The sequence below is a fragment of the Lampris incognitus genome, chromosome 4, assembly GCF_029633865.1.
Source record: "Lampris incognitus isolate fLamInc1 chromosome 4, fLamInc1.hap2, whole genome shotgun sequence".
Taxonomy (NCBI): Eukaryota; Metazoa; Chordata; class Actinopteri; order Lampriformes; family Lampridae; genus Lampris; species Lampris incognitus.
The window spans coordinates 59,767,831-59,787,725 of NC_079214.1; the positions used below are offsets into that span (position 1 = coordinate 59,767,831).

The 19,895-nt window shown below is 52.8% G+C and overlaps 1 protein-coding gene across 1 annotated transcript in view; it reads left to right on the forward strand.

Moving 5' to 3' along the window:
- Positions 1-19,895, forward strand: part of gse1b (Gse1 coiled-coil protein b) — a 70,344-nt gene that overhangs the window by 27,536 nt on the left and 22,913 nt on the right. Inside the window, exon 4 of the mRNA XM_056279389.1 lies at positions 8,995-9,203. Coding sequence (XP_056135364.1) covers positions 8,995-9,203 — 209 coding nt within the window. The remainder of the gene's footprint in view (positions 1-8,994; positions 9,204-19,895) is intronic.

A 19,895-nucleotide genomic window follows, 5' to 3' on the forward strand; every position in this document is an offset into this window, starting at 1 on the left:
CTGCAGTAGCCACGGGTATTTGTCCGCTCCATCTCCGATCGGCATTGACGTAAACGCGACGCGCTAATTTGCGCGATGGCGTAGCGCCATTGTCCGCGCGTCATAAAGTCGCGCCGGCAATTTTGCGCCATGTTTTGTGCGTCTCAGCCACAAATTCCTCCCATCTTCGTTCAAGCAGCGCTCGAACGTCGTTCAGTCTGCGCTGAGTTTGTATGGTTTGAAAGACAGGCTGAAGTACAAGATATAAAAAAGTAACGTTAACCACCGTCTCTCTGGCCTCCATGTCGCTATCCACTGCTTACTTCCCTGCCCCCCCCCCAAAAAACTTCTTTTCCGGCGCGTTCGTGACGTCACGAACGTCACGACGTCAAAGATGACGCTACAGAAGGGGGGCGCAAACTCGTCTGCTGGCAGTCAGACCCGGGTCTGCTAGCAGCGTGAAAGTAGTCAGTTGCCTATTTTTAGCGGGTTTACCCGCGTTTAAAAAACCCGCTTATACGCGCTAATTTTGGTGTAAAAAGGGTTTTAGATGAGTGATGAAACGTTTCTCTCCCAATAAACGTTGTGTCCAGATGAACTGATCCACCTTCCCTTGATACCTGGAAATAAAGGGATTGTTTTACATCTAAGTATAGAAAGCTTCCTGTATCTCATCTGTGAACATAGCTCTTCTTCTGCTGCTGTAGTCGTTTGAGCTATGGCTCCATAAATAAATGCGTTACACTGTGTGTGTGTGTGTGTGTGTGTGTGTGTGTGAGGGAGAGAGACAGAGTGCGTTTACATGCGCTGTTAAGTCGAGCTACGGTTATAACTCAGTTAGGCCATGTAATTGTGCTACTGTTGTTGTCCCAGTATACAAGAACCGGGGGAGAATCGACTTATTGGCTGAGTAGACCTTGGTACAGTAGGTGGCGATATGCCCCCTTTCACCTGGTTGCTGTTGGACCTTCTTCCGGTTGACCTATTGCGTCGCATTTTAAATCCCGCTTCGTCCAACTTTTCCGCCGCTTTCTTAAATAGTTCGCTATTCCGCGTTCTCCTTCCATCCGTGTACTTTAGGATATTCAGCTCCTTTAGCTGACACGACATGAAGTTTGTCTCCTCGTCTGTCCAGAAATGCGTGGTTCTCGCTCTAGCACTTGCCTTGTCGATACTACGCTGTTCGACTTCCGGGTGAAAGACCGCCGCGGGAAGTATGGATCATGCGCAGAATGCCTAGGCCAGTTCAGGGCGATTGAAGCGTATACATGCCAGAATAAATCGATCCCCAACCGCCATTATCTAGGTGTGTTAGTCCGACTTTGAGAAATTGGATTTAGTACATTTTCAGTCGGACTAACACGTTTACATGTATTTTAAAACTCCCGTTTTAGTCGGACTAACACAATAAATCCACTTTTTCTAGCATCATGGAAACATAGCGAGTGAGAGAGGTTCGATGGCTGGGTGGCCTGGTGCCCTGGCTGCAGGAAGGCCAGGATAGCCTAGCTCTCCACACTTGGTGTCGGTGTCTTAATCAGGCTGTACCTTCATACTCGGCACTGCTTGGACACCTCACTCCACAGCCCACTGCCGCCTGGGACCCAGCACCCAAAAAATGATTTGTTACCCCGAGAGAGAGACCATCATGGTCTCAGTCTCTCCTCTGCTCTCGTTCTCCCTCTATCCTTCTCCACTCTCTGCTGTGCTGCATGCCATCGCGATCACGGTCCAAAACAAAATGCATCGTCCCCCCGCTTTTCTCACTTCCTGTCTGTGTTCGACCCTCTCATTCATCCTCTGAACATCATTGGGCAGTGGTGGTGGTGGTGGTGGTGCAGCGGTTAGCGCTGTCGCCTCGCAGCAAGAAGGTCCTGTGTTTGAACCCCGGGGCTGTCCATCCCGGGTCGTCCTCTGTGTGGAGTTTTGCATGTTCTCCCCGTGTCTGCGGTGGGTTCCCTCCGGGTGCTCCAGTTTCCTCCCACCATCAGAAAAGACATGCATGTAAGGGTTAGTCCTCCTGTCTGTGCCCCTGACCGAGGCGTGGCAAGACGAGCTGGAGTTGGTCCCCGGGTGCTGCACGGCGGCTGCCCACTGCTCATAGCTACACAGCTAGGATGGGTTCAATGCAGAGCGTGACTTCCCCACGGGGATCAGTACAGTATCTCAAAAAAAAAGTCTACGTCTATTAGTTTGTCAGTTACGACATGAAAAAGAAGACGGCGTTGGCGTTCTCCCAGCTGTTGTCGTTTTATGCTTTTCATCGTGTAGTTGTGTGTGCGTGAGCGTGTGCTTCGTTGCATGGTGTTATGTTTTGTGAGTCATGATTTATGAGGGCAGGAGAACGTTAGTCGGCCCTTTGTCATACGAACAGACAGTCAGACTCCCAGTCCTTTGTGATTAAACCCGATCGGTCTTTTATTAAAAGCACTAAAAAAGCCCCCGTTGTTATTTTTGGGGTGTGCTGACTGCGCTGCCTGGCTGGCGTAGGCAGTGATGTGTGAGTGAGTCAGGCATCAGGCATCGGGGGGTGGGGTGGGGGGGTGGGGGGGTGACTCTGCCCGAGTTGGAAGTACAGGCTCCGGGGTGGACAGAGAGGCGTTGAGCCCCTGAGGGTCCAACCTCTGTGTCTGCAGAGCCTGTATTTATAGACTACTGCTCACACACACGCACACGCACACACACACACACACACACACACGTGCACACACGCACACACCTACAACCATGCAAAGCGGTTGTCTTTGCACCAGTGCAGGCCTCATGAGTCCCTGCAGTCTGCAGCCTGTGGTACTTTTATTAGGTGTTTTGACTTATCCCTCTGTCAAGGTGAATGGTGCGGCGTACATGAGGACCGTGACTCTGTCTGAAAAACCCAGGGGCGTCTGCTGGGTCTGTGTACTCATGTCACAGCCACTGGCTGCCATCCTGATTTAAGCACCTTAGCCCGTTCGCTGTTTTTTGTGCGTGCACAGACACTTACCCGCTCATGCAGACTCGCACATGCGCGTACCCCACCGCCCCGCCACAGAAGTGGCGGCTATAATGAATAGCTGTGTGCGCTGAGCACTGTGCTGAAGAGGGGAGGTGATGGATAATGAGTATCGGAGCAGCATAAAGGACACACAGTATCGTCTCACCCACCCGTGCGCACACACACACACACACACACACACACACACACACACACACACACACACACACACACACATGCACAGGCACACTACTGGTAGCATGTGCAGGGACGCGAAATGCCTCAGAATAGCAGGCATGCTGATATCTGATTAATTAGGCAGATCTGGGTTTAATCTGCTCACGCATTTCCCTCTCTCCTCTCTCTTCTCTCCCTCTCTCTCCCTCTGTCTTTCCCACTCCTCTCTCCCTCTGTCTTTCCCACTCCTCTCTCCCTCTGTCTTTCCCACTCCTCTCTCCCTCTGTCTCTCTCCCTCTCCCTCTCTCTCCCTCTGTCTCTCTCTCCCTCTCCCTCTCTCCCTCTCTTTCTCTCTCCTCTCTCCTTCTGTCTCTCTCTCCCTCTCTCTTTCTCTCTCTCTCTCTTCTCTCTCTCCCTCTCTGTCTCTCTCCTCTCTCTCTCTCTCTCTCTCTCTCTCTCTTTACATCTCTCTCCTCTCTCTCACTCTCTCTCTTGCTCTCTCTCCGCTCTCTCTCTCTCTCGCTCTCTCTCACACACACACACACACACTCACTCATCCACACACACCGCCAGCGCTGTTTGACTGGGCTCATATCCATCATGGTAAACTACCTCATGCATTGTAACAGAATAAAGAGAGGAAGACAGAGAATTAATGTGTCCAAGATGGAGAGAAAAATAGACTAGGAAATGGTTTGAAAGCTTGAAAATGGACTAGGAAGCAGTTCGTAGATTGATAAGAAACCCGAGTTTGTAAAAAGCTGAGGTGTGTGTGTGTGTGTGTGTGTGTGTGTGTGTGTGTGTGTGTGTGTGTGTGTGTGTGTGTGTGTGTGTGTGTGTGTGTGTGTGTGTGTGGCCAGAGGCTCCCCTTGTTTTTGGAAGCCTGGAGCATGCTGGGACAGCGGGGCAGTGTGTCTCTGACCTCTCCATCTGGAGCCTGCCTGGAGCTCACACACACACGCTGTGCTCTGCGTGTGTGTGTGTGTGTGTGTGCGTGTGTGTGTGCGTGTGTGTGTCTTCAAGGCAAAACCCTTCAGGCTCTAACTGTCCCTGAAACACTCACAAACAAGCTCGTGCTTTCTTGCACTACCCATCTCTCTGCGTCTCGCTCTCTCCCAGCACACGGTAATCTCACACCTCTCTGTTTATTAGCAAACAAAGCTCCCAGCAAATCGTGAGCGTTCATACAGCGAGCAGCGGGCGCGGGAGATCGCCCCTCTTATTACTCTCTGCCATCTTGCACCGTCTTCTTTCCCCTCCGCTGGCACGCCAAAACACACCGCCTTCGTCTCCCCTCCCCCCCCCCCTATCGGCGATGCCGGTTACGGGCTTTGTGTTGTGTTGCCGGTGCTTGGCAAGCCCGTGGTAGTAGCTGTGCAAGTGTGCGCTGGTGGGATGGCATATGGATGCAGGGTTGGCTGGCCACCGCTACGCACACCAGGTGTGAAATGGACTGTTTAATTAAGTGCTGATGTTGTTCTAATGCATGCAGAGAGGGAGGGAGGGCGGGGGTGGTGGTGGTGGTGGTGGTGGAAGAAGGGGGGGGTGGTTTGCAGGACTGGGCTGGCCCTGCTTGGCTCTGTTCTTGTAGAGGCTCTGTGTGGGTGGGTGGTGGGGGGGGTTGCTCATTGGGCCCCTTCTGGCCCTGGTGTAATGGCGGCGGTATCTTGTTCACAGTAGTGTCGGTGTTGTGTAGTGTTTCTGCCCTTGTGTTGAGGGTTAACAATGCGAGCTGGTGTTGCCACGGTCGGGACTCTGTCGCTCGGCGTAAAAGAGGCTGTTGAGAGCCGTTGTCCGCTGTATTTTTATTTATTTGTAATGTGATGGGGGTCAAGACCCGAGGTAAAAGGTGCTGACTACACAGGAAGACCTGGCCAGAGGCTACCACCGCAGCTCTGTTGTTTGTTTGATACCAGTGTGTGTGTGTGTGCGTGTGTGTGTGTGTGTGTGTGTGTGTGCGTGTGTGTGTGCGTGTGTGTGTGTGCGTGTGCGCGCGCATCTCAGGCTCAGCTTGAGCAGTCAAGTGTGGAGGCAGTCTGGGAGAGTGCGGCTGGTATTAGAGGAGGCGATGGAGAGAGGAGCTTCACATTAATCACACCCGGCCCGAGACGGAGACGGCGCTCCTTCTCCCTCTTTGTCTCTTTCTCTTCCTCGCTCCCTCTCCCTCTCTTTCTCTCCCACTCCCTCGCCGGTGTGAGAACCGCGGTGCGGCTAATGAAGTACAGGTAGTGGTGCCGAGGAGCAGATTTTAGACTCGAGGGACAAAGGGCTGTATAGTGCCACTCTCCCCCTCGTGTCCCCCCACAAGGCCGGCCTGTGGCGGGTGGTTCCTCTCCCTCTCCCTCTGCCTGCACAGGGAGAGGGAACATATGGCAGAACGACACCCGTCTGGCACCAGTCCACATGACTCTTCCTCGCCGGCCTGGTCACCAGGCACCATGTCGGACACGAGGATGCGAAGAGCGGAGAGGGAGTGTTACAGAAATTGACAGTAAGGTGATCGAGGGCTGGGGAGGGGAAGTCTTTGGGAGACAGATGGGGGGGGGGGGGCTTACTTAAGGGGAGAGGCCTCAGGAGGGCGCCTGCAAGTATCTGCGGTGCGAGCGGGGAGATAAAGGCGGACACGCGAGCACGTGCACATGCAAATATGTGCGTGCTGACATACAGCCGCCCCTCTCCGAGGTTCCCCAGTCTGGGCCGGCCGGCCGGCCGGCCATGTCTGGTGTAAGTGTGTTGATGAAAAATGTATGCCGAGCCTGACAGATCTCTGCTCGGCCAGCCGGCAGCATGTTTGAAGAGCAGAAGGAAAAGAGGGATGGCATGTAAAGTAGGGAAGGGGTGGGTAGTGGTGGGGGGATGGGGGGGGGGGGGGAGCAGAAGCAGGGAATAATAGGAGAATAATTGCAGTGTGTGTGTGTGTGTGTGTGTGTGTGTGTGTGTGTGTGTTGTGTGTGTGTGTGTGTGTGTGTGTGTGCGTGTGTGTGTGTGCGTGCGTGCGTGTAAAGGGGTTTAGGAGCAGAAGTCTAGAAGTATACAAGCACTCATTCGGCTTGATGAGTAGAATGAAGCCATCGATAGGAGAGAGAAAAAAGCCCTATTCTGTGTTCTTTCTCCCCCCCCCCACCCCACCCCCCCCATCCCCCTCCACCTGCCTCTACTCCTGCTCTCTAGCAATTATTCAGTCCGCACTGCCTCTCTCTCTCTCTCTCTCTCTCTCTCTCTCTCTCTCTCACACACACACACACATCTCTCTGCCTTTAAAGCCATGTGGTGGTGAGGAGACTGGGTGGTGTGTGTGTCGGGGGGGTGGGGGTGGTGACAGACGAGAAAGATGCAGAGATGGAGGTGGAGTGGAGGTCCATTGCTTATTGCTCCAGCAGCGCAGAATTACTGTGATCATGTCTTCCTTCTAGTCTGGGCTCGCTCTTTCTCTCCTCCGCTATATCCCTCTCTCTATACCTCCTCACTCCCTCAAGCTGTCTTTGTCCTCTCTTGTATGAACGTGTGTGTGTGTGTGTGTCTGTGTGTGTGTGTGTGTGTGTGTGTGTGTGTGTGTGTGTGTGCTGAGTGAATAGGCTGTGACACTAGAGCTGTATTAAGTGTATCTCTGCTCCCTCGGCTGAGTGGGCTGTTATTGATTGCCCCAGTGTTGCAAGGGAGAGTAATGGCTCTGCGAGGTGGTGGTGGTGATGTTGGTGGCGGCGGGGCGGGGTGCGGGGTGGGGGGGGGGGGTTAGTCCGCTAATTGCTGTTGTGCAGACAAGATTTGTTACGTACCCCTTTACCCAATTTCTTTCTCACCTCCCCGTTGCCTTTCACAGCCACCATTTTCATCCGCTCGTGATCGTTTCAAATTTTCATATCTCACCTCACACGCGCCGCCATCACACTTCCTCTTTCTCGCCACCGCTGTCTGCGGTCAGCCATAGATGTTCTGTAGATTATTATCGCCCCCCTTAGGTTATTGATTCCCCCAGATATTTATCGATTATTAGGATGTTTGAGGGGAAGGGGGGGGGGAGAGAAAAAAAAAGAAATGGTCAATAAGCGAACCACACCCACAAGTAGGCTGACGTCGTCTGTTGGGCTCTGTTGCCAGGGCAACAGAAGCGGGGAAGAAACGGTGGCTCCGGTTAGAGATCTGTGGTTGTCGCACTGATGCTGATAATTGGAGAGGAAGTAGACCCCCCCCCCCGAAACAAGCCTGAGGTTTCTACCGCTTTAACACGTGGGCGCACACACTCGCAGTGCATATGCGCGCGCGTGCACGTGCACGACAACGGGCGCACACCGGCACCCCCTGCTGTCCCTGCTGCGGTAGTAGATTGTGCGTCCCGTTGCGAGGGTTGTGACCCAGTTCGACTGCCTAATGTCGCACTCGTACTGAGAGGAGGAGACGTCGTGCGCATTGTACTGTCGGGGGGGGGGGGGTGGGTGGGTGAGGGTCAGAAAAGGGGAGAAGAGCAGAGAGGAAAGGAGAAGGGAGGTGTAGACAAGGAGCAAGAGGAGACATAAGCTGCTGCACGTAAGAGAGAGAAAAATATCCAAGCAAACAACAGGGGACGGTGGAAAGAGGCAGGAGGAATAACCCCTATAGAGCAAAAGGTAGACATAAATACGTACAGAAGGAGGTAAAAGAGAGGACGGGGGTGGGTGGGTGGGTGGGTGGGTGTGCATGCGGGTGGGTGTTTGTGTGTGATCCGAGAGCTTTGGAGCAGCAGAAAGGGAAGAAAAAGAGACATGTGAGGAGGGCGAGGCATGTGACCAGGACCGTGACCCTGCGCTACAGGGTTTCCCTGAGGGGCTTTTGTCAGTGTGGCACAGCTACAACACAACGGAGAAGCTGATTGGGCGAGCGTCCACCCCCTGGTGTGTGAGTGTGTGTGTGTGTGAGTGTGTGTGTGTGTTGTGCGCAAGAGAAAGAGAGACGCGGAGACCTGGTGATACTGCGTGTGTACGTGCACGCCCCTACGTGCACGTTTACACCATGTATGGCTACCCCCCCCTCCCCCCCGAGGTAAGTCTATATGGGTAGCGAGGGGATGTCCTGTAGTCCGTCGGGGATGTGCAGCACTCGCAGACCTGCTCCTCCTGATCCCTGTCACTTTGTAATGGAAGCCTAGGGCCGTCCATCTGCCCCGGCGTGTGGTGTGAATTTGTGCATGCCTGTGTGTGTTTATTCCCACCAAAGTGCTGCTGCCCCCTTCCGCCTCCTAGTGTGTGGGGGGGCTCCTTAGCTGTAGCGGTTTTTTTGGGTTGGGGAGGTTGGGGGGGGGGGGTTTCCCACCCTTTTTCTCCCCAATTGTACTTGGCCAATTACCCCACTCTTCCCAGCCATCCCAGTCGCTGCTCCACCCCCCCCCCCCCCCCACTCCTCCGCCGATCCGGGGAGGGCTGCAGACTACCACATGCCTCCTCCGATACATGCGGAGTCGCCAGCCGCTTCTTTTCACCTGACAGTGAGGAGTTTCACCTGGGGGACGTAGCGCGTGGGAGGATCAGGCCATTCCCCCTCTCCCCCACCCCCCCGAACAGGTGCCCCGACCGACCAGAGGAGGCGCTAGTGCAACGACCAAGACACAGACCCACATCCGGCTTCCCACCCGCAGACACGGCCAATAGTGTCTGTAGGGACGCCCAACCAAGCCGGGGGTAACGCGGGGATTCGAACCAGCGATCCCCGTGTTGGTAGACAATGGAATAGACTGCTACACTACCCGGATGCACCATTGTAGCATTTTTATGTTCGCTATTAATGCTAGAGCTGTAGAACGCCACTTCCTGTACCCTCGAGTTGCAGCCAGTCTGTTGTTGTCTAGTGTGCCGCTGGAGTCACGGTACTGTGTTCTGTTCTTCTGCTTGCAGCTGGGTCGTCCATCAGCAGCGAGTCCTCTCCAGTGTCCTCCCCAGCAACGAATCACAGCTCTCCGGTCAGCACGCCCAAGAGGGGTCCCCTTGGGCCAGCGCCAGTCCTGGTCCCCTCCGGGGGGCACAGTGTGCCAAACACCCCGCCCGTAGTCACCATTGCTCCCACCAAAACCAGTAACGGCCTCTGGAGGACAGAGGGACGCCAGGTAAGATCACAACGCGTGTGCGTGCGCACACGAACGCGGCCTTCGAGCAAGGCCCGCAGCCTCCGAACAAACACAATTCACAATTTCCTAACCCCAGCCTTGAGCCAGATGGCCTGTCAGATTGTTGCAGCGTGTTGTGTGTACTCTGTGTGTACACTCGGAGTGTGTATTTCTCCCCGTATCGGTTCTAGCTGTCAACGCAGTACACTTTTCCCTCTTGACAGCAGTTTAACACAGAAAGTGTGTCAATATGTGTTCATACACACATGTATCTGCATGCGCATACATTTGCAAATTTTGCACTCAGTCACACACACACGCACACACACACACACATACACGCACACATGCACAAGGCCGTAGAGGGATTAGTGGATTTTCTATGTGGCCTGCAACCCACGGTGTGACAGAATGTATATGACATATGTACATGTGACATATAGCTGCCGGGTGAGGAATGGCTGCCCTCCCCAACAGACACACAGACAACCACCCCACCCTCAGCAACCGCCCCCCCCCCTCCCCTCCACACACTGTCATGGCTCTGTGCGTTAAACAATGCCAGCTGCCACCAGGCTGGTGAGTTGACAGCCTCAATGGCAACTAACATCTGTGCCCACCCCAGCTCCCCCTCCCACCGAGGACCCCCCCACTCTTGGCCTGCCCAGCCCCTCCCAAGCTCCCAGCCTTTAGCCCACCCCCTTACTCTCCACCTCATGCCTCACCCCTCTTCACTCTTGCAGTCAAGTGCATCCTGTGCCTCCATGCCCCGCCGCCTGCTCCCTCTTACTGACTGAGGGAGAGAGAGAGAGAGAGAGAGAGAGAGAGAGAGAGAGAGAGAGAGAGAGAGAGAGAGAGGAGAGAGAGAGAGAGAGAGAGAGAGAGAGAGAGAGCTGCTTGCTTTGATAAGGAGTGGATTATGGATTATGGCCTCACTTTAAGCCTTCTTATCTCAGCTCAGGGCTAATGGTTGAGGGCAAGCGCACGGTTATGGACAGCACTTGGCAACATGCTGCAACAATCCGGGACCTCTGCAGCGCATTTTGACAGTTCCGCAGAGACAAAGAGAGGGGGGTGAGGGTTGCAGGGGGGATCGAGGGGGTCATCTAGCCCCACTAGATGAGAGAGAGAGAGAGAGAGAGAGAGAGAGAGAGAGAGAGAGAGAGAGGAGAGAGAGAGAGAGAGAGAGAGAGAGAGAGAGAGAGAGAGTCAAGGCCTATTGTCTATTCGCCCCAGGTCTCCACTGCCCTCCACCTTTTGTGGCTAATAGCGCAGTACCCCAGTGGTCTACCCTGAGTTCAAGGGTCAGTTGTAGGTGAGCGGGCTGGCGGGCTCTTCGGGGTTGATGGCACCCTTTTTCAAGTCTCACACACCACGAGGAAATAAAAGAGAGGAAACGAGATGAAGGAAGATGGATAAAGACATATTTATACGAGATTATCCTCTGTGTGTGTGTGTGTGTGTGTGTGTTGGGGGGGGTCAGGCTGAACTGAAAAGGTCATGTCATAGGGTTCGCGGTGCCTCGGACAGCTCGGGGCCACCCAGCCACAGCCAAATAATAGGGGGGGGGGGAGGTTAAGGGAGGTGAGGTGGACAAGAGGGTGAGATGGTGGAGAGGGAGAGGGGAGCGACGGTAGCGGGGTATGTGCGTCGGGTGAAGGCCAGCGTCACAGCGTCTTCCCTATTTACACTGTGTCGCTCCAGCAAGCACATTGAGCTCTGTGGAGCACGGGCCCATAAAAGACAGGGTCAAACACACACACACACACACACACACACACACACACACACACACACACCCCGAAATGTCCCTCTCAGACAAAGGCAGTTCTGTCTGGCCCTCTGCTTCCTCCCTAATCACCAATCAGGAAGGTTGAGGCGGGGGGTGAGGGGTGAGCCCAGGGTAAAGGGAGGTTAATGGAGGATAGGGTCTGCAGCGGGGTGGAGGAGCTCTGACCCAAGTTAACTTTATGGGGAGATTTCAACAATCACACTCTTCCCCCGCCCCCCCTCCCCCTTTGTCCCCACTGCTATCAGTTGAATTAGTCGGTGCACTGGTGCTTCCCAGGGCTTCCCAGTGCTCTGACCCAGTTGCCCCAGTTTGTTCAGAAAACCAGAGGTTAACAACAGGGTGGAGGGAGAGGGGCGGGGGGGGGGAAGAGACAGACGGAGAGAGTCAGAGAGTTAAAGGTCCCCAGGAAATTAAAATGTCATTTTACATTTTATGTTTAATTTGCATCTAGTTAAAACTACGTTCTAATATAGAAAATATAAGATATAGATATAAAATATAGATAACATAAGAGATGTAAAATGTCTAATATAAAGCGCTTATATGAATGTAATTATTATTATTATTCTAAAAAGTCATAAAATATATATCTATATTTCATTTACTTTTTTGTATTTACAAGAATAATGTCTTTCTTTCCTTTAAAATCGCGATACCCTTTTGTGACGTCATCCCGCACTTGTGGGCGGGCGCTAACAACACCGTCCAATGAACTGCGGAGCTCGACGAGCGATCGTCTACCGCCCAAAGAGCAACTAGCCAATAGCGCGTCAAGGGCCACGTTCTTTCAAAAACCCCTGGCTGCGGTCGGCTGTCAGTCAAGTCAAACTCCCGCCCCCTTCACCCAAATCCCGCCCAGCCACTTCGTTCGGCTGTACGTCAAATTGAAGAAGTTTCGCGGCGCTCTTATGTGCCGTTTCGCGGGACCTTCGACGAGTGGGCGGGGGGGGGGGGGAACGATGGGCAAAGAGAAAGTAAAGAGACGGAGGCCCGGAGAGGAGGCGCACTGAGAGGACGGAGGAGAGGAAAGAGAGAAAACTGTTAAATGCAGAGGCAGCAGTCCTGGTCTCTTGAGCTCCTGTAGAGCATCCAAGGAAAAGCTTGTTTGTTTCTGTGCGTGTGTGTGTGTGTGTGTGTGTGTGTGTGTGTGTGTGTGTGTGTGTGTGTGTGTGGGGCGCGCTCTGCTCCGTGCGTTAGAGGGGTTGATTAGTGTCTCTCCGGCTGAGATATGAGTCTCTGTCTCGCTGAGGGGGTGGGGGGGTGGAGGTGGTATAGGGGAGGCGGCGAGGGAGGCAGAGCTTGGTGCGTTGGCATTTTGCTTTAATGACTGCAGGAGTCTGCTCCCGCTGCTGTCTGTAATTGCTTTTTAATTGGCAATTTGGATTCATGGCTCCATCTGAAAGGCGTAAACGAGCGCTCCACAATGTGCAGGGTCTCCCACCCCTTAGCAGGAGGTTACCGGAGCCTGGCCCGCGCGGGGGATGTCTATTATCGGGTGGGTGTTCGCCCGTGTTCGTCTGCCGCGGTGTGTGCGCGCGGCGTGCTGTTTGTGGAAAAACGTGCGTAAAAGAATAGAGGGTCACCTTCTTTTCTTTTTTGGTGGGGGGGGGGGGGGAGGTCAAAATGTGCACAGGTCACCAAGGAGCCCCCCCCCTAATGGTAATGAAAGACACTTGCTCTGACATTTCTATTTTTTTTATTTCAAGCCACCGACGAGATAAAAGAATGTTGAGACACACACACAGACGTACACACCAAAATGCCTGCTGTCAGAGCGCGTGTGTGTGTGTGTGTGTGTGTGTGTGTGTGTGTGTGTGTGTGTGTGTGTGTGTGTGTGTGTGTGTGTGTGTGTTTGCTCTTTCAGATAAAGGGACTCTCTTTTGGTTGTCAACGTGTCAAGAGACACTCGGTCATACAGCAAGTGCAGATGGCACCCAAACACTCTAGAGAGAAACAATATGCACATATCTTCAAATACACACACACACACACACACACACACACGATGCCGCTTTGAATTTTAATGCACTCTAAAGTGAAAAAGGAGCCGACCGGTTCTAATTGGTTCCTATCTCAGAATGATACAACACAGTGGATAATTGCTGGAAGCTCAGGTGTGGCGGTGAGGTGGCTTGGAGAGTTGTATTCTTTGCAGACAGTGTAATAGTTACCAGTCGGGGCTTTGTGGAGGCTGCTGCAAGACGGGGGGGGGCTGGTTCCTGGACGCTGGGATGCACTGCTGAGCTTTCCTCAGGTGTCATGGGCCGAACGCAATTAAATCAATTAAGCAACATGGTAACCCTGATGTCATGGCTGCACACACGGGTTCAAACCTCTAATATTCAGTTTAGCAAGTTTTTAATTCAATTTATTTTACCCCCCCCCCCGCTTTTCTCCCAATTGTAATTGCCCCACTCTTCCGTGCCCTCCCGGTCACCGCTCCACCCCCTCTGCTGATCCCGGAGAGGGCTGCAGACTACCACGTGCCTCCTCCGATACATGTGGAGTCGCCAGCCGCTTCTTTTCACCTGACAGTGAGGAGTTTCACCAGGGGGACGTACCGTGTGGGAGAATGATGCTGTTCCCCCCCCCCTCCCTGACCAGAGGAGGCGCTAGTGCGGCGACCAGGACGCAGACCCACATCCGGCTTCCCACCCACAGACACGGCCAATTGTGTCTGTAGGGACGCCCGACCAAGCCGGAGGTAAGACAGGGATTCGAACCGCCGATCCCCGTGTTGGTAGGCAATCGAACAGACCGCCACGCTACCCCGGACGCCCCCATGCTGAGCTCTCCTGAGGTGTCATGGGCCTAACTCTGTTAAATCAATTAAGCAGCATGATAATCCCAAAGGCATGGCTGCACACAGGCTCAAACCTCTGATAGTCGGTTTAGGAAGTCTTGTAACAAAAATACATTTTGTTTGGGTCTGTTTGTTTTTTGTTTTTTTTTTGGTTGCTAGTATCACTTTTGTTGTGAAGGGATCCTCGGCTCAAAATCCCTGGAAATGGGCTCTGGGCATGGCACGGTAATCCTCCGAGGACTGAATCGGTGTGAAAAGGTCCATCACGGGATTCCAGCATGCAGGTGTTTGACAACCAGCGACAATGCATATCTGTGCTGCGGACATACACATGCAAAGACGACTGCCTCACACTCCCGCGGCCAAATATCGCTCCCTATCCGACCGCGGTGGAGCCGCGATGTGGCACTGGTGTAACGGCAAGTGATGAATGTGTTTCACCTGTCCAAACACTGGATAGCAACAGATTATAATAACCTGTCCATCCACTCCATCCATTATCCCAACCGCTTACCCTGCTCTCAGGGTCGCGGGGATGCTGGAGCCTATCCCGGCAGTCATTGGGCGGCAGGCGGGGAGACACCCTGGACAGGCCGCCAGGCCATCACAGGGCCCACACACACACACATTCAAGTGTTTTTGCTGTGAAAGAGGCTTGATTGATGACGCCTGTGTGATGGGGCACAATAGATTCGCATTTTCATTGTGTTATTAAGCACACTTGTATTGCAATCTTGCACAAAATGCGCTATATATAAAAAAGTTTGTTTTGATTTTATTTGATTTGATTTAACATAGCCTGATGTTCTCTGTTAGACCAGCGGTTCTCATTCAGGTCCTCAGGTTCCAGCAGTGCCGCCGGTTTTCTATTCACACATATTTAATTACCATCCCCTGTTGCTCCAGTATTGCAGCCTCTGTTCAGTTGTGTTTTAGACCAGGCAACAACAGGTGACTGTAATTAGCTACCTAGCAGAATAGAGGACCAGCAGGAGGACCTGACTGAGAACCACTGGTCTACTGTAACCACTGACAGGGCAGCACTTTGGGTCAGGGTATGACTGAATATCGTCTGAATCTGGTTTCAGTGTGGGTTCTCTCTCTGCGCTACGGCACAAGGAGTGCAACATCATACCCCCAGGTATTGATCCCGTTGTTTTATGGTTAAAAATATCCGACGTGGGGTATCCGGGTGGCGTGGCGGTCTATTCCGTTGCCTACCAACACGGGGATCGGCGGTTCGAATCCCCGTGTTACCTCCGGCTCGGTCGGGGCGTCCCTACAGACACAACTGGCCGTGTCTGCGGGTGGGAAGCCGGGTGTGGGTATGTGTCCTGGTCACCACACTAGCGCCTCCTCTGGTCGGTCGGGGCTCCTGTTTGGGGGCGAACAGGGGGGGCAGTATACACGCCAGCTGGCCGGCGTGTTAGAAATCAGATGATGGACATGAACATCATCCGATTTGTCCCCTTTTTTTCTCTTATATTCCCTATTTTCCGTAACACTTTCAAATAAAGATAAAACAAACGTTGCTGCAGCTGCTGCCGTGTGTGTGAGATGTGATGTGTCAGTTTGTCCGACTGTCAGAAAGACGCTCGCTCCCACAGTCGCCATGCTCCCCCACCGCTTCCGTCCCTCTGATGTACCGCGCTGCGCTAGCTAGGTGTTGCTCGACTCATAAAGGCTGCAGGATTAGGCCCACATCTGCATCCGAAGAAAGGAGACAATAGCGTGCTGTACGTGTGTGTGTGTGTGTTCATGCAAAGTGCACGTGTGTGTGTGTTTTTTTTTTTGTGCGAGATTGCATACACGTCAGAAATGTCTGCGATGCGTTAAACGTCTGCCGGCCTGCCATAAATAACAGCGGCGTGTTTAATAATAAGACAGGTTTGTGTCTTCCAAGCCGCTTGTCAGCTCTCAGAAGCAAGGCAGGAATGGAGAGATGAAGGGGGGGAGGAGGAGTAGGAGGAGGGGGGAGGTGGCGGCAGGGGGGCAGGGGAGCGGGACAGGAAGAGAGGGTTGCAGCGTCTTGTCTTCCCAGACTGTATCTGATTTTGACTTCTTTTGACGTATCTGAACCACTTTTTCAGATGGCTGCTCATTGTGTGTGTGTGTGTGGGGGGGGGGGGGGCATCTTCTCTATATGTTCACAAAGCCATTAGGAGTCTTTGTGTGTGTGTGTGTGTGTGTGTGTGTGTGTGTGTGTGTGTGTGTTGGGGGAGGTGCAGAGGGATACGGGGGGGTTTGAGGACGTGAAGGGCAGGAGGAGTGCCAGGGTGCCTGGCTGCCCAGTGAAGCGCAGCGAAAAGCAAGGAGCAAATGGTAACGATAAACTGCCCGAGAGGGGGTGGGTTGGTGGGGGGTGGATGGAGGCCAAGATGGCAGGGGAGAGGGATTGGGGGTTGGGGGGGCAGACATTAGAGGCATTTAATATTAGATGTTTGCGCGTCGGTGTCAGCCTGGGTCAGTGAATACAGAACAGGACAGTGGGGGTAATGGCTCACTAAATGGGATTTGTTTTATCAGCAGCAGGGTCGAGAGATGGGGGGAGGGGGGGGGAGGGAGGGAGAGAGAGGGGGAGGGAGGGAAGTGCCACTGCACTAAGATAGTCTCTCTCTAATCCCAGGGAACCCAGAGGTTAATTTAGCAGGGCAACACTCCCCTTTTCTGCTCCTCCCCCACCTCCCCCCCCCCTTATCTATATCTCCATCGCGGTCCCTCCTCCCTCCCTCCGGTTGCTCTCGGTTGCCGACGTGGTTTTTAAAAACTGTTTGTTTGGTCCGAGAAAATGAGATGGCACAACCGTTCGACGATTCCTGTGAAAATCCTCCCTTGATACCCCCCCCCCACCCACCCCCCGGTAAACCTTTTTCCTTGTATGGTACGACTTAAAGGGGTGTAGGTTTCTCTGTTCCACGGCTGCATTTGTAGGCAGAGGGGAACCGAACCTTCAGAGAATGCACTCCCACTCTCTCAGTGGGATGTCTTTGTAGCTCTGAGACGGTGTGTGTTTCTCTGTGTGTGTGTGTGTGTGTGTGTGTGTGTGTGTGTGTGTGTGTGTGTGTGTGTGTGTGTGTGTGTGTGTGTGTGTGTGTGTGTGTGTGTGTGTGTGTGTGTGTGTGTGTTTGTTGTTGGGATTTGGATAAGTGAATAAGTGAGCCTAGGCGTGCTGCCAAATGGAGAGTGGGAAACGGAATAAAAAAGACAGAGCGAAAACGAGGAGGACGCTTTTATGGGCTTTGTTGTAGATCTTACTGCGTGGCCCTCCTCAACGCAACACAGATTCTCTGTTTCTGGGATCAAAGTGGGTGTCTGCCATGACGTACGGCTGTTGTGTGTTCATCATTTCTGCATCCTCATCAGTCGTAAGGGCGATATGTCGGTATAATATCAGTATCGTGGTATGAAACCAGATATCAGCTTGGACTGGGTTCATCGCAGTATTGCGATGTAGCTTTAAGCTGCCGTAGGTTATTTGCTATGGGCCGACATTGCTTTGGCGGCACGTCGGCACGGCGGTTAGTGCTGTCGCCTCACAGCAATGAGGTCCAGGGTTCGAACCCCCGGGGTTGTCCAACCTTGGGGGTCATCCCAGGTCGTCCTCTGCGTGGAGTTTGCGTGTTCTCGCCGTGTCTGCGGTGGGGTTTCTCCGGGTGCTGGCGGTTTCCCCCACCATCAGAAGGACATGCGTGTTAGGGTTAGCGCTCCTGTCTGTGCTCCTGACTGAGGCGTGGCAAGACGAACGGGAATTGGTCCCCGGGCGCCGCACGGCGGCTGCCCCCTGCTGCTAGCTACACAGCTAGGATGGGTTAAATGCAGAGCGTGATTTCCCTACGGGGATCATTAAAGCATATCATTGTTGCTAAGGCTTCAGTTCACAGCAGGTTTGAGTTCATTGCAGCAGTTATCAGGGCCTGCATTTCAGTGCGGGTATTGCGCACAATTTCATTGATTCCGCACTTATAATGCAGGAATTTCCTGCACACTTGAACACCGGTGTAAAATGTTCAGCCGACATTGGCACCGGTGTGGTATGCGGGACGGACCGGCTGGAAGTGACACAGCCGTTGGACCGACCTCCAGCCTGGACACCACACTAGCATGCGCTCTCTCCCTCTCTCTACCGGGCTGTGAGGCCCCTCTGCTGTTGCAGCATCACTTGCTGACATATACAGACAAGCAGGCTGATGTTACCCCTGAAACTTTTTCACGCAACCTAGTCGCATGCAGCCAAGTTTCACCAGAGTTGCGTTGTGTATCAGCCCTTGCAATGAATGAAGCGTTGCGCGAAACTTAGTTGCATCAAGTTGAAACTGTTGCAGCTTGATGCAACTAAGGTTCACGCAACAACCCATCAAAGCATGTGTGTCGTGTGATGTCACGTCACCCCGCAGATCTGACCCGTTCTGTTCTGCTGGGCTTTCAAAACCCCGACGTTAAAGCCGCGGTGGAGAGACATCTACCAACATGGAGCTAACGCCTGGAAATTTGCTTAAACTCTCAGGTCCATGACGAGGACATTTTTTAAGATAATAAATCGGTTTAAGAAATACGCTGGTGGATTTAAGCAGCTCTGCCAGTTTGCATTAAGGGCATGCAGTGGTTTTGTGCTGCGTAGTAGTGCCATTTGAACCGTGTGTCCACTCTGGTCTTAGCTACAAAACATAGGCTGGTTAGAAGTGTAATCACATCCGCAGTACCTGAGAAAGTCAGATGAATATTTCACGACTATTCGACAGACGTTCTATTTGTATCGTCCTGACTGATCTCGTCAGCTGTTGCATAGTTGTGATTGCATTTGAATGCATTAGTTGCACAAACTTTATGCAATTTGCAACTCATAAACGCAACCAAGTTGCGTGAAAAATGTGTAATGTTGGCCATAGAACTTGAAGGCAAGCTGACATGGACCGCTGGCTAAAACGTAACTCTACATCAGGGGGTCCGGGTAGCTTAGCGGTCTATTCTGTTGCCTACCAACACGGGGATCGCCGGTTCGAATCCCCGTGTTACCTCCGGCTTGGTCGGGCGTCTCTACAGACACGATTGGTCGCATTTGCGGGTGGGAAGCCGGATGTGGGTGTGTGTCCTGGTCACTCCACTAGCGCCTCCTCTGATTGATCAGGGCACCTGTTTGAGGGGGAACTGGGGGGGGGGGGTAATAGCGTGATGCACTGCGTCCCCCTGGCGAAACTTCTCAGTGTCAGGTGAAAAGTGGCTGGCAACTCCACATGTATCGGAGGAGGCATGTGGTAGTCTGCAGCCCTCCCCGGATCGGCAGAGGGGGTGGAACGGTGACCAGGATGGCTCGGAAGAGTGGGGTAATCAGCCAAGTACAATTGGGGAGAAAAAAGGGGGTCGGGGGGGAATCAGAAACCGGGCCCTGATAGGACGGACTAGGGCAAATGGCGGTGCCAGTGATGGCAACGTTACTAAGCAACAGTCCAACGACAAGTTTCAAACTAACAGGCTCAGAATATATCCGGGGCTCGAACCTCATGGAGAAATGAGCCGCTCGATTTGTAAAATGTGCGATGCGGCGCCTTTTACCAGCTGTTACAAAGAAAAGAGGGAACAAATGACAACTAAGTTTATATTCCGAGAGCCCCTTAAGTTGGAGGAGAGCGAGGAAAGGCAATGTGAGGTAACTCTAGGACCTGTAGTTAAGCTCACAAGTCGCGCCCCCCCCCCCCACACACACACACACACAGTGGATAAATCCCCCTATGTGACTCATTTAAGGGGGGAATTCCTGTCGAATTTTGAAAAAAATGAATTTGGGGCCATGGCGATGCTGTAAAAACGCTTCACTTTCAACTTTTTTGAGGAAAAACATTTGCTTTCAGGCAGCAGTAATAACTTTATTCCCCTCCCGAGTGTATGAAGTATTTTCAAATTCAGTCTTACACTGCATTCTTTTCATGCTCGGTCTGCACCGTTTCACCTCTGAAATGTAAAAAAAAAACGTAATAAAAACACCTTTCATGTGCATATTTTGGCACTTTCTTGATGTTTCAGATCGAAATAAATCTTTTGTCCTAAAAAAGGCTCATAAAATGTGATTCGGGATTTTTTTTCTTGTATATCATAATATATG